The sequence below is a fragment of the Gymnogyps californianus genome, chromosome 4 (genome assembly GCF_018139145.2).
Source record: "Gymnogyps californianus isolate 813 chromosome 4, ASM1813914v2, whole genome shotgun sequence".
NCBI classification, from domain to species: domain Eukaryota; kingdom Metazoa; phylum Chordata; class Aves; order Accipitriformes; family Cathartidae; genus Gymnogyps; species Gymnogyps californianus.
In genome coordinates, this window is record NC_059474.1 from 29,665,108 (window position 1) to 29,680,303 (window position 15,196).

The 15,196-nt window shown below is 37.0% G+C and overlaps 1 protein-coding gene across 2 annotated transcripts in view; it reads left to right on the plus strand.

The window, feature by feature from the left end:
• SLAIN2 (SLAIN motif family member 2) overlaps positions 1-15,196 on the plus strand; it is a 37,033-nt gene that overhangs the window by 9,090 nt on the left and 12,747 nt on the right. For both annotated transcript variants that reach the window (XM_050895561.1, XM_050895563.1), the window contains exons 2-6: positions 1,071-1,219; positions 6,904-7,068; positions 8,512-8,673; positions 9,909-10,268; positions 12,689-12,826. In XM_050895561.1, coding sequence (XP_050751518.1) covers positions 1,071-1,219; positions 6,904-7,068; positions 8,512-8,673; positions 9,909-10,268; positions 12,689-12,826 — 974 coding nt within the window. The remainder of the gene's footprint in view (positions 1-1,070; positions 1,220-6,903; positions 7,069-8,511; positions 8,674-9,908; positions 10,269-12,688; positions 12,827-15,196) is intronic.

A 15,196-nucleotide genomic window follows, 5' to 3' on the forward strand; every position in this document is an offset into this window, starting at 1 on the left:
TACAGTGTGTGGCTTACAACCATATTCACTTGGAGTATGAAGTCTGTCATTACTCCTAGAAGAAACACTCATTTAACTGTTTCTGCATATGCGTAAGCTCTAGTTAGAGCTATAGATCTTGCAGTTCACTGTTGTCTTTTGCTGAAGCACATTTCCAAGTTTGGTTCTACTCCAAAGGCTTACATATCCCTATTTTGAGTATGTGATTGATTATGACTTTTCCTTTAATCTGTGTGTTGAGGAAGGAGAAATTTTCGGCTAAATTTCTAGAGCCTTTAAACTGGAACGCTTCTTTCTTCGGTCATGGAATGCTGATGTTAAAATAAATGAATGGAGATGCTGATGGACAAAGGCCTCAGCATGTCCTGCAGAACAATACGATCTCATTGTTTCTCTCTGCTCTCCTATGTGCATTATCTCTTGTTCCTTGTTTTTAATGCTTGACTGTATACTCCTTAGGACAGAGATAGTCCCTTTGTTCTGTGTTCAAAGGAAAACTAAAGGATCAGGTGCTAGGATACAAATTGTAAGTAAAAATAAAATGTTTATTGTTCAAGGCTACTGAAATAGTAGATGTGTTCCGTGCACTTCAGCACTGTTCCTTGGCTATTAAGATGCTTATCACTTGCTACATCTTTGTGTTCAGGAAAACAACAGTTGCATATTGCATAGTGCTTTATTTCCTTCTTTCAGGTGAATGATACTTCAATCTGAGAAGATTAATCCTGATTTGTACGTTTGTGACATAGTGAAGTTGTCCATATACCTAACGTGTCTGAAAAGTGAAGACTTTTTTTTTTCTGGCTTATCAGTCAGTCTATCCCAGTGTAGCAATACAGGCATCACTTCTTGCAAGAAATCCTTGGGTAGCCATATGTTATCAATATTATACTGTATCCAAGATAGTTAATTCAAAGGTAAAACTTGTGGTTTTTTACATTTTGGGATTGTACTGTAGATATAGTATAAAGGTAGAAATAGCATAGTATGTGGTATTTTGTTACATGCCTGATCTTATGCTCATTTTGTCTGTCTTCATAGATTTTTTTTTTTCTTCCTCTCCTTTTCAGGTTATATACGTCCCCAAAGAAGAAACCAACTCCAGTGCAAAAATGTGTCAGTCCATTAGTTTGGTGCAGGCAGGTACTGGATTACCCAAGTCCTGATGTTGAATGTGCTAAAAAGTCACTGATCCACAGGCTGGAACAGACAATGTCAGGTGAGTTCCCGCATACTAACAGCACTGGGTTGTACATATTTATTCTGAAACAGAGTCAGAATTAGCTGATAGATAGTTATGAGGGAAGAGGGTGAGATCCAGCAGTTACTTCTGTCTAAAGTTTTCATTATGGTTTGCAAACAGTACTTCATTCTACTCATTTTCTGGACTGTATGAATAAAATGAAAGGAAGCATTAGACCATGAGTCGTGATTTCAGAGTTTTATACTACCTGCATAGGTACAATTTGGTCAGAAGTTTTCAGGAAGTAACAATGTCCTTAACTTGGAGGTTTTCTTGTCTTATTTTAAAATAGAAGCCTGTATTAAACTATCATAATTGTTAGGTACTTGTCAGTATGTTAACATGGAACTTAGTTTTCTGCTAGATGAGCTGTTTTATTTCATCTAAGGAAATGGAGGTTGAAGTTCTTGAATACTTTGGAGAGGTAATATTGATTCCCCGCCCGCATCCTCAGTAACTTAAGATCTTGTCGCAGTCAGATTAAAAAATCCAGAGTTTGTGATTCTTCCTTGATACAAAGTAGTTGGTTATATCCAAAACTGGAGAAGGACTGAACATTTGGCCCTGTGAGGATGAAAGCCTACATTCTCCACCCTTTTATTCCCAGCATTTTTTATATCAAACCAGCAGCAAAACGCTGAAGGTCTGATTAGAATTCTGTGTCCGTCTGGTTTCTTGCTTTATTTTAATTTCTTTGTTGGATCCTATTTTTATTTAAAAAAAAAGTTATGCTGAGACATAACTTTCTTGCTATTAATATCTATTCTCTCCCTGTATTCCCATCTTTTTGCAGTCTTGCGCTACGTGTGATCTATCTTGGTTTTTTAACTGTTCAGGAATCAGCAGAATGGCTGGACTTGAGCTAAGAATATGTGAACGCACAGTTCCAGGAGTGTTCCCAACTACCACCTCCTTTACATGGTTATATGTAAACTTTGTGCTGAGTTTATTTGACTGTAACTTTTTCTCCTCCTTGGATTCTTTTCTGGAGCAATTCAGTCTTTATTCTGGTTTGTACTAAAATCATTCTTAATAAAATTTGAAAACGTTGCTGGTAGATCACATGAAAAGTCCCTTTCTTATTCTTATAAAAATCGTGGGCATATAATGGTGAAAGTGCCTTCAGTATGAGTCACCTTTGATCTTCCCCTATTTCTTGTGCTTTGTGTATGCTGCCTTGATGAACATCTATTAACAATTTTCCTGAACAGTTAACATGATATAGCTTGCTACAGGCAAAGACTGACATTCTAAACAATGAAAAGTACTCAGATCACAGGGATTTATGAGTGATGATACAAGTTTGGGAATTTGAATACTGCTAAGTATTTAGGACTGGATAGCAGTTATGTTAAGCATGAACAATTCTGTTCATGGTTTAACTTCTTTTCAAAACTGAGTGGAAATCTTCCAGAAGTACCACAAATTGTTACCCTGAGGATATCTTTAAAAATTCAGTCGTAGGTGAAGCAGAGTGGCAGGAAGCTTCCCTATGAAATGGACAAACTTCCAAGTTTGATCATTCGAATGATGTGTCTAGGCAACTTTACGTCTTTTTTTTTCCATAGACCTGAGAAGCTGCCTCTGGCAGTGATACTTGCAAGAGTACCGCAATTCATCTATAGTACTAAGAGAGGAAAATATTAGCAGTAGAAAAGATGGGCACTAATACTGCTGGTTGGAGCAGATTGCATGGAAAAATGAATTTGTAACAAAAAGAGAATTGTCCTTTAGAGCAACCAGCCTACTTACAGATACAGGGTAGCAGGAAGCTCCACTGGAGAAGGCAAGTAGTGCTGCTTGTGACCTTGTGTGTGTTTCCTACCCCACAACTTCTGGAATATCTTGTGCCTTGTATTTTACATAGTACTTGTACCTCATGGACCTGTCACTTAACCTATTACTAGTTACTGGTTCAGTTTATCAATTTCAGTTCCAGTCTCTGTGGATAAGGCTTTTCATACTACTGTTACTTTCTCTTCTGAATCCTTGTTGATGTTTCTTTTGCCTTGACTATTTTCTTTGTCAGTTCCTGCTGTTATGTCTTACCTAATATCTTTTGTAATCTTTTTCCATTGTGAGATAATAAAGGAGGGAAGAATGGCTTTCAACTCCATACTACTGTGGGCAGTTACTGAGAACACAGGATGCGTGGTGCCTTGTCGCTAGTTAGTTCAGGTTTACAATTGCAGAGCAAGTCCTACTCAGTGTTGGAAGCATGTTCAGACTAGAGGGAACCTTACCTATATCCTGGTGCAAAGACCTCTCTTAGCCATGCCTCAAGTCCCTGGTGAAAAGTGCAAGAGTGCATTTCATGTTGGCTGGAAACCATGGCTTCCACCCCATGGTAGTCTAAAGTCGTATGGGGTTAGAGCACATCCAGAAAGGAACAGCAGGAACAGAGAAATACTAGGTGGAAGAATTTCTGGAAGAGATACTTTCTTAAGACGTAGTTGCACAGAATTGGAAAAGAGTAACTTTGGTCATATTGTAGTTTTTACTGAGGCAGCGTTTTTATTTAAATATTTGAAATCAAACACATGATCAGTATAGCTGATAGAACTGTGTGGCTGCATGTGTAAAAACTGTCATATTTTCCATGCTGAGTGAGTTTGACTTTTCAGTTAAGCATTGAGCTTGTTCAAAATGAACCATTATTTAGCTAACTTTGGTCTCGGTGATAGACTTCGCTAATGATTGTTTTGAATTACTACAGGGACTGCTAGAATAAGTTTGTCACTTAATCATAACAAAAATAAATATCAGGTCTCTAGCACTTGGAAAAATTGCACCTGATTCATACAGTAGATCTTCTGAACCACCTAAGCATGAGTTTTCTGCACTCAAATTTTTCTATTCCTATTTTCTAGAGCAAAAGAGAGATTCAAGACCAATTTAACCAAATGTTGTCTAAAATTAGATGCTGCATACTGTTTCTGAATGTTAAAAAAGAAAATTTACATTAAAAAAATGGATCATTAACCCTCCCCTCTGGTGTTTTGAAAGCTAATGTGTAATCTTTTGTAAGCTAATGTTTCATCTAATATAGCATCATTGTAATGTTAAAATGAGTTATCTGTATTACTAATGTTGTGTGACGCTCCTAATAAAGATCATATCTCTAGTCATTGTAAAAATAGTAATGTCTTCCTAAGTTACAGAAATCCATGTTGGAAAAACTTTAGGAATTCTAGGCCAGAAAAATGGTTTGAATCCAGCTTTTTTTTCTGGGGAAAAATACAGTGCTGAGGAAGGTAGAAGTTCGCATTAGCTAGGATGAAAACTGCTGTACCATATGAAGTGTTGTCATGTACCAGAGCATACTTTTTATATGTTACAAAGGTGTGCTTTCTTTCATCTAAAGAAATCTGTATGTTATCAAATATTTTGTATCATTATGGATATGTACAAAGAGCCTGTTTTGAAGGTTATACAGTAGTACAATTGTTTTCTAATTTGTGGTTGATATTTTGAAATACTTGTCTGTGTAACAACTATGAAATAAATAACTGTTGTGCAGACTTATATTTTAGGGGTTTTTTACTGTCATTTTCAGCAAGAGATTAAAAGTAAATTGTTTTGGCATGAGAACAAAGATTCAGTTGGAATAGATGCTTTGGGGTTCCTATGTGAATGCCAGAAGAACTTGCTATCAAAGGAGTTCTCATCAGAGTCAACCAGAATATAACCGGCTTGTAATTACTGGTTTTGTTAACTGAGCTTTGTAATAAAATGGAGATATCCCTTCTGACACGCTCAAAATAAACTGGAGGTACCTCAAGAATACTTGCTAGAATTCATTTAATTCACCAGTTGCTGAAATTAGTGCATATCATTTAAGACTTGCAGTGAAAGCTGGAATATAAACTTTCCATCCTCTATCTATAACTGTCTTTTCACTCTAATTAAAACACTAGTAATATTAACTGGTTTAGACTCCAGAAAGGATCTTTACATGAGGTGCCATTTAAGGAATCTGCTGAAAAGTCAACTTTAATTTCTGCTGCTTCTGCCTCTGTCCTGCATTCTGCCATCCATTTGGTTGGATGATATGGTTTTTTGGGGGGGGGGGCGCTACTAAAAACTAATTCACTGATGCAATCAGTTAAAATACTCTAGGTGTTTTTAACCTACAGTCGCTTTAGTAGGCTGGATAATAGCGCAGCCCCACCATTGCTTGTACTGAACAACTGAGGAGGTAGTGACCAAGAGCAAAGTGGGGTGGGAGGAGGAGCTGAAGCAGGCTTTGCTGCTCAAAGCAGCATTTCATGCAACTGTTGTCTCTTGGCTTCTTGTAATGTCAAAACAAACAAAAATCTTACACTGAATAAAAGGAATTTTAGTAAACAAATTAGAGTTCAATTCCTTTCTTTTTTTTTTGTCCACTATTATCAGTAGCCTAATTATTGCTGCACTAATTGAAGCCCTTTTTCAGTAACAGAAATGTCACACAATATTCTTTGACTAGCTTAATGCCTTTTTTTTTTTTTTTTTTAGAACTGCTTGAGTATGTTGCCATATGTTTGCCAGGCCTGTTCTTGTCAGTTTATAATATATATGCATAGTTTCAATGTTGTCATGCCTTAAAGAGAGTTTAGTTTCTAGCAGCTAGGTGAGCTGCAACTTAATATAATGTAGATTTACATATCATAAAGTTTGGATCTCTAGCTTTCAGTTTAATGTTTTGCAGTTTAATTTGTTCTTTGTTAAAATACAGTTCTGTTTGGCATAAAATACTTTCAGCAGTGAAGGAACTGATTTTACCAAAAGTGACCAGATTTCCTTTGGTTCCCACTTCCCCCATTGAAGTTCTATTTTCTATTATATTAAAATAAAACGTAGATTTCTGAATGAGATAGTCATTTAAGTAACTATACAAATCATACACCTGGCAACTAGGGGAATTGCAGTATCATACTGAAAATGTTTGCCAGTGGTTAAAATTCATCTGAAAATACTTTAGCATTGAAATATTTACAATAAATAACAGTGGAAAGTACCCAGTTTTAGATCTTATTGTATATGGGGTTGAATCCCATGGACATAAAAATCCTAAAGCATTAGGAGGTATACAGAAGGGAATAATGCTACAGTCAATTTGCTTTATTGTACCCAGAAATATAAACAGAAGCGTTTGCCTTGCTTAATGGTTTTTCATTTTAGTGTATGCTTTGGGGAATTTTATAGGTGGTATTGCTTAGGTCTGTGGTGCTGGTCTTGGGGTTACTGTTGAAATGTTGTGTGATCTAGACAGGTCTGTGAATTCTGGAGAACTAGACTTCATGGTGTGCTCTGGTTTGTATATAATTGTGCATAGGATGTATGTTAGCGTAGCTTAGCTACTACTGTCTTTTGAGTTGCTTCCCTCCTCCTTCCTAATGTCTACATTGAACATCTTGAAGAGATCAGTTGTAGTGATCTTGGGTCTGATTTTTACAAGGAAAATATTTGTCACTATCTTGTCTTGCCCTCTTCTCCCACTCCTTCCACAGTGTGGTTTTATCTAGGAGATGAAGAAATCAGTTGAAAAACTTCCCGGTGACTGAAATGTTCTACTTGAATTGTATAGTAATTAAATCATGCTGAAGATATCATATAGTATTGTATTCATTTTTCATTGGTTCCTTCAGTATAATTTGTCACTTTCCTTTTTTATACAGCTCTCAAGAGACAGAGTTTGTACAGCAGCCCTTTCAATGCGGTCAGTTACACAAGCTCCTATAGTCCAAATACTAGTAGCCCCTACAGCAGTGGTTTCAACTCTCCCTCCTCAACACCAGTGAAATCTGCTTTAGTGAAACAGCTCATACCTCCTGGTACCTCAGGTAAGTGTGTGTGTGTGTCTGGTCTCTCCCTTTCTTCTTCCTCCTCTTCCTTTCAAAAACCTGTGCTCAAATAGATTACATTTGCATTGAACTGGAATAAGAAAGACACCAAAAACTTGTCAGTCTTTTGTGGGATGTTTGCATCATGCAGTATTTAAGCTTTTTAGGGAAGGCTTTTTTACAGACTTTCTGGCATGAGATACACTTAAAATGTTTTCTCTGGATGTCCATGTCCCTAAAATCATTGATGCGTATTAGCAGTTAGACCAAAACACGTAGCGTTAGTTCTGTGGAGTCCCAACATATGTAAGTGGCTTCTAGAATTGGCCCTGTAATTGACTGGGATGTGAGTTGCGTAGTAGGTGTTTAAAGGTTAGACGCTGGTAGTTGTCAAGTCTTTGCAACTACCCCATTACTTAACTGAAACATTTGGTATGCAATGTATCCATCAGTACCTCTGAGATGTGAACAATATAATCTAAGGAAGAAGCATGTATTTCAATTAAAGGCATTCCATGAGCCTTTGCAGTCATCAATGTAAACACTAACTTCTGGCAATGTTTTCTGCCTTTATTCTGCACCATAGACACTTTCTTTGCATCAGAAACATTGATGCCTGGAACAGATCTCTACTTTGAAGTCAGAATGTTGGCTTATATATACTTTAACTCAAGTTAGCTTGCAGGGAAGATGAAAAAACATTGCGTTGACAATCCAACTATCTGTAGTTCGCTGTGGACTTGTAAAGAGAAGCCCGCACTGCAGTATATTCACCAGAGCTATTACCCAGGTTTTGTTTTAATCTATGTAGCTGTGCTCTGCATTGTGTGCTACAATGCTGTATCTGCCTGCAAGACAGAAAGATGAAATGTAACTGGCAATGGGGTGTCAGCCAGAAGGCAGCAAACGGGAAGAGTTTTTCTGGTATGTTATAGTTTAGCAAAGGTGTGTACATAGAACAGCTAGTATTTTCCAATAAACTGTATTTTAAGCATTCCAAATTGCATCAATATTCATTGGATCAGCAGGTCCTTATTGTCAAGAAAGATATAGTGAAACTTAGGTCTTACGAGGTAGTGTGCAGAGACAAGAAGGAAAGCACAAATGGAACAGGTATGCAGTTGCTCTTTCTGTAAGAACTGTGCAGACTTCATAGCAGTTGAAACTTGGTGCAGGTAGACCAGATTATGTGTCATTAATTTGTTTTACCACCATTATAATGATTTTATAAAGTTGCTCATTTTTAGAAGGTAATGGCTAAGCTCTGCTTGTGTAAATTATATTTTCAGCCTAGGTTCGCAATCAAATGTTTCAAATGGTCTGTCAGACTCAATGTCTCAGTCATAATCTGTTTTCAGATTGGTGGTTGTTCTACTAGGAAAGGAAATACAGCTTGCCTTTTTTTTTTTTAACATTTCCTATTACTTTATTTTCTTTCTGTAGGTCATCTTAAAAGTTCAGCAGATAGAAATCCTCCGCTAAGTCCACAGTCCTCTCTGGACAGTGAATTAAGTGCGTCAGAGATGGATGAAGACTCTATTGGGTCTAATTACAAGCTAAATGATGTTACAGATGTGCAAATTCTAGCACGAATGCAGGAAGAAAGTAAGTATTTTCCATCCTGAAAACAAAGTGGAGCAGTTGATCTTCTTTTATTGAATAACTGCAGTAGCACTTGCTTAGCAGGAATGGAAAAGGGGTGTAGATTCTACTATGGATGTACAAATGTAGTTCTCCTGAGAAGGCTGGCTAAGGACTTCTGCCTCCAGGATAAGGAAAGGAAGTTGCTGTGCAGAAGTGTTCTTCAGGAACAGTGGACAAAAGAAATGCTAGAGAGAGCATGAATTTGTAGCATATAGCATATGCTAAAAGGATGGTCGTTAGACTGGACTATTGCTTGCCACCAGCCTTCTCAGGAGATATGTGCCTTCCTGATGTAATCCAGTCTTGTTGACATCAGTGCTTAAACCATAATTCAAATCACCAAAATGTAAAGTCAATATGGCAAAGAATAGTTAAGAAAAGCACCTATGTAGATGTCTCCCTTTTATTATAGGTTTAGTTGAGACTTTGTTTTGTTGTCCCTCTGAAACTGCAGAAAGTGGTAGTAATTTCAGTTGTCTAACGAGGTGGTCTCCAAGCTTTTTTATTGCGTACCTCTATCAGTGAGAAAAAAAACCCAAATGCCCAATATATATATGTTTTTTTATAAATTATATGCATGTACTATTCTACTAATATATTATGTACACAAAAATACACAAATGTACACAAAAATATAAATTTAAAAAGGATGAGATAAAGATGAAATAAATGCTATTTTTAAAATACTATTTTATTAGTAGTACAAAATTTTCTTCCTGCACCCCAGTGGATTGTTTTGCGTACCCCCTGGGGTGCGTGCACCCCACTTCAGAGACCACTGGTCTAACTCCCCTAGTTTCTCTAGGAGTAGCTTGTCATATAGCTTTTTTGTTACATTTACTAATATATTGCAAAAGACATATCATATAATTGTTACAGGATGTTACATGATATCAAAATTAACCTGTGTTGCTAGTATCCAGCCTGGGAGGGGAGATGAACAAGTACACCACACACCTATACTGATGATTGCTGTAGTAGGAAAAGCAATGAGCTCACCTACTTATTTCAAGACATTATCAGCCGATAGATAACTTTTTGGGCACTAATCTGAAATTAATTTAATGCCTCAAATAAAAGGAGTTAAGGTGAGCCAAATTTGAGTTTGAGCACTGGGTAGATATCTGTATGCACTGTCTCTAGTTTGAACCGTTCGTGGGCTGGAAGCAAGAAAACAATGTTCTCATTGTTGCCAGGCCTCCGGCAAGAGTATGCAGCAACTGCTTCTCGGCGTAGTTCTGGTTCTTCTTGCAATTCTACAAGGCGAGGCACGTTCAGCGATCAGGAGCTCGATGCGCAGAGTTTAGAAGATGAAGAAGATGGCACACATCACACAGTGCACCCTGCTGTTAATAGGTTCTCACCATCACCTCGCAGTTCTCCCTGGCCTTCACCAAAACAATCTCCAAGGAATTCACCTCGCTCCCGATCACCTGCTCGAAGCATAGAATACAGTAGAGTGTCGCCCCAACCTATGATTAGCCGTTTACAGCAACCTCGTCTTTCGCTTCAAGGCCATCCTACAGATTTGCAGACTAGTAATGTCAAAAATGAAGGTAAAAAGCTCTGTCTCAAATTCATTACACAAGTAGTTGTGTAGATCCTGTAAAGGGTTTTAGTCAGTGTGCAGTGCTAAAACTATATGCCTGATTAACATCATGGCTTAATCTCAGAGTTGTTGAAGAAAAAGCAGAGCTTAAGTTCTGCTGGGGAACCCTTACAGTCAGATGAGTTGATAGGCTTATATTTATTTTAGATGTTATCCAGTCACTCTGGGTGTAATTGAGTTTTGTGGTGGCTGAGTTCTATCTTTGGCAGGCAAATGTACTAAAATAAAGCAGAGCCCAAGGGAAACTGTCATTCACCCGTAGGGTTAGGCCTTGTAGATGAGTGAATAAAATGCAGGGAAAGTAACTGTGGTCATATGAGAGTAACATGGCAATTTATGCATGCGTGTAGCCTGTGAGATAGCTGAGTGCTTTATTCTGGCAGTGCAGGACTCTGAGCATGAAAATAGCCTTAATATTAATACTGAAGTCATGCATTTGTTGGCTATTTTAGATATCTCAAAGCTGTGCAAACTGCTGCATAATAAAAAATAAAGCTTGCAGTAAACTTGACACTATTACACTGTATTGGCATAGAACAAAATAATGTAATCCTGATACGATTTTGCTTCTTGAATGTACTTTTTCCTGGTAGCAGTCTGGCAGAAACTCCTTTAACTGGGCTGAAATTTCACAAGCATGTGCCCATTTTAACAAATGTAGTTGTTATCTGGCAAATAAAATCTTAAATTCAAAAAGAATACACATTTAGATATTAAGAGTTCACCTTATTTTTTTCATCTTTGAGGTAAGCTGGATGCAAAATGTCTGCAGTAGAGATGATGTAGAAATGCATTTTTAAACAGTTTATTTTCTGGGGTTTTTTTGGTTGGTCCGTCCATCCCCGTGTCCCCTGCCCAGTATAGGAAGGAGGTCTGTGCCACTTACAAAATTTCATTGACTAAGAAATTTTAGAATTTTAATCAGGAAAATCAGTGTGCTAGGCTAGAGCTTTTGGGGAAGATGATCCTGCAAATTTAATTAGCTATTCAAGAATATCTTTGGAAGGGTTAGCTTAAGTCTTATCTAGTAATAGTGGTGTCGGGAAATTTTAGGTATATAGGAAAATGTACAACGCAAAAACTAATCAATTATATTGTGACTTAGTTGCGAATTCCTTTCCCATTCTTTTCTGGGGTTTCATGAAAGTCTTAATGCATGCTAGATGAGCTGCAACAAAAATATCCCATGAGAGGCAAGGTACCAAAAGCTGGTATCCCACATACCAGAGGGATCAAAATAGAGCGTGCGATCACGTGTTTCTGAAACACTTCCAAGGAATTCTCTTGCGGTGGTTTTTGTGCAGTTGAATGTTGCTTGGATATTCAGAGTTGATACAGCACCAGCCAAAAAAGGTTGTTTGGGATTTCTGGTTTGTTTTCTCTAGAATGGTTAGAGGGAAATTTGGTTGACAGGGTTCAACAGTGTACCAACTGCAGCACAAAGCAATGTACTTTCTGCACTTAGTAGTTTGCACTTGTAGGAATATTCAGCCTATGAAGACTCTTACTTTTGTTTTCATCTTTAGTGCTTGTGCATGGTTAGCGTACTTCTTTCCTGCATCCCTCTACAGAATCAGGTTGGCCACTCATCCAGACAAGGCATCTGCAGTCTTCTATCCAAAGTATGTCATCAACCCAGCTCTGCGTGGGTTGGAGATACACAGAATGTCATTAGACTTGAGAAATATTTAATGGCATCTTTTTATATTCTGTGAGCAATGGTACGAATTTTAGAAGACCCTTGAAGAACCAGTATTAGCTGAATAGATAGTCAAGTCGTATGTGAAAGATGGAAGCATAACTGGACACTTCAATAATTTTGAATGCTGTGTATGAAGAGATTCTTTCCAAGTTGGCTGTTATTTGTTGTATAATGTGCTGATATGGGACTGGGTAGTCCCAAAAATTGACTCAAATAATAACTATGTGTTTTTAATCTTCAGGCAAGCATTCTATATTATAAATAACTTTCTAGGTAAAGACTGCAAAAACTGTGCAAAACTGCAAATTAGATTTGCCTGTTCAATTTCCGTAGCAGTAGAACAAAACTTAGAGAATCATAATCCAGATATGTTTCAATTTCAAAACACACTATGCTTGACTTTTTTTACCACAGGTGAAAAAATGTACATTCTTGCTTTTTTGTATAAATATGTTGTATGTGATAGATCTGAGAATAACACAGAACTTTAATTCAAGATAATGGAAGAACCATAATGTAACAAAATGAGCTTTTAAATTGCAGGGTAGTTTCATATAGCTAACGTTCTGTGTCACTTAGATCTAGAGTTCAACTATGGGTTCATAACCTGAACTTTGTCCAGCATCAGACTACATATTGTGGTATCTTTGTATTATTTCATACAGAAAAACTAAGGCGTAGTCTTCCAAACCTGTCCAGGACATCTAACATCCAAGCTGAGTCTGTGAAAAACAGCAGAAGTGACTCAAACTTCCAAGTGCCAAATGGAGGAATACCTCGCATTCAACCTCAAGCCTCAGCCAGTAAGTACCTTTAGTGACACTTCAGTGTATATTTCAGAATTAAGTGATGGTACTCAGCTGTCTTCCAGTTTCACGGCAAAGAGAAACATTGCATGCCACGCTGGAGATGCTAATCTTGATTTTTAATCATACCTGTGTGAATCTGCTTTTTTGGTACACAAAATCTGGTACTGATTATATTCAAAGAATATCTGATCTCTTATTAAGATATCGTTCACAGTTTCTTAACAGTATATGTAGAAGGTACTACAAAGAGTATAAATACAGTAGTTAGACATTTCAGAAACCGTTTATTTTCTGTGATTTACAGAAGGCATAATGCTCTGTACTGTTGAATTTTGTTTTCAGACTACAAAAACTTACTAGGCTATGAAAATAGGTACCTAGATGATGTTTATTGCTTTTTTTTTAACTAGTGAAACCTGATCTGAAAACATTCATGCAAGTTTAACCCTTGTTTGCAGTTTCTTTTCTTCTTTTGTTTTGTCACCTGGAAATTCTATATTCAGTTGCAGATTTTATTTACTTTTTTAAAGTGACTTCTTGGAAAAGGTTTGGATGAACCTGTGTCCCTTGAAACAAATTAGCCCATTGCTGGGCTAGTGGCTGCTAGTTTGTCCAAAAGTGAACTGCTGATATGAGAATGCTGCTAATCTCACAAGTCTCTTGAAAATAGTGACCTTAAAGAAGCCAAAACAAATGAAACTTAAATATTCAGTGCTGCTTTATATGTCAATATTGACAGTTCCTGTTGTTCAAATGTTTCCTGACCATTTTATTTTAAAACAAGTTTCAGAATTTAATAACCTTGTGTGACATTTTCAAGGGAAGAACACTTTGAGTATTACGTGTAGAGCTTTGAACTATAAAAGATCTATGATAAAAGTTCATCAGTAATCTAAGTATTTGACGGGAAATGTAAGATAATACTTGTGAATGAAACTTTTTTTTTTTACCCATTGAACAGTAAAGGCATACTGGCATACCTAGTTGGCCTTGTTAACTGCTCCTTTCAAAACAGCGTGTTAATGCAATCAAATACAGTTAAATACAGAATAAGGAATACAGACCATGCCAAAGACTACAAGATTTCTATCTTTGTAGTGACTCAGACCAGATGTAAGGGTCTTGTGGACAGACAGTCCCAGGCATGTGATACTGTAGCCGAAGAAGTTAGTGTGACCTTGTGATTGTTCATATAGGTTACCCCAGCATCCTTTCACCTTGTCGCCGCCTTCTACTATTCACAAACACTCAGAAGGTGGGATTTACAACTAAAAGGGCATGTGCGTAGTTCAAATGCAGGACTGTTATTTGTTAGGCAGGCTTATCAAACTATAAAGCACTCAGAGCAGTTGTACAGCAGCTCTCCAGCTGTGTTATTTTTGTGATAGGAAGAATAATCAAAATTATCTGAAAGAAAATGAAGGAAAATATTTTTAGTAAAAATCTGTACAGATTTTATTTGGTGTTTTAAAATTGAGTGAACTGGGAAGGGAAGAGCACAGAGGGCAGCTTAGTTGGCTAGAAGGCTATTTCCAGTATTAAAAGTATATTCACAGTGAAACTGTATGGAAAGATCAGACAGCAGAAGTCTCAATATTCAGTATTTAGTGAGTTCATTGCAGGAGCCAAAGCAGTGTGACTTATGTTTATACATATATAATTTTTTTCAACTTGTGGAGGCATTGAGAATCACAGAAATCATTAGGTAAATTTCCTTGCCTTTCATGGGAATCTTTCCCCAAATGTGAACCACTCTAGACCAACTTACATTATAAATGTAAGTTAAGTATCATTAATAAAGCCCAGATTTCTAGCTTTTACAGTTTCCCTGCTCTTACAGATGTTTGTCAGAGTCTTGCTATTGACAATCGTAAAACGGTTTGTGTATGAAGTCAATGAGTAAGTATCTTTACTTAGTCTGGATTAAAAAATTTTCTGCAAAACTGTACTTTGTATAAAAAATTTCCAGAATTATGTCCTTTTTATTGTATACTTTTTGTTTTATTGGTTTTATATTTTGCCACCTTGCACAAAGCACTATTAAATTGCAGCAATTTTTTGTTTTCCCTTGGTAATGAGTTCTGGGTCTTGGGATTTGAAGCTTCCTCATATACCTGCTAGTTTTGCATGAGCTTACCTTTGCAAGGATGCTGGCTTGCCACCCAAGGTCACTACTTCTCTCCTTGTCAAAGATCTGCTGTTCATAATTTACTTGCACATTTGCTGTGGCTGCAATACTGAACTTGCTATGATTGCTGGCATTCAAAAATGAGTTAGGAATCCAGTAAGTTTCTGAAAAGACAACTCCTGTTATGGTTACATAGGTAAATTGTACACACTTGCTTGAAGAGTAGAGGGAAGACA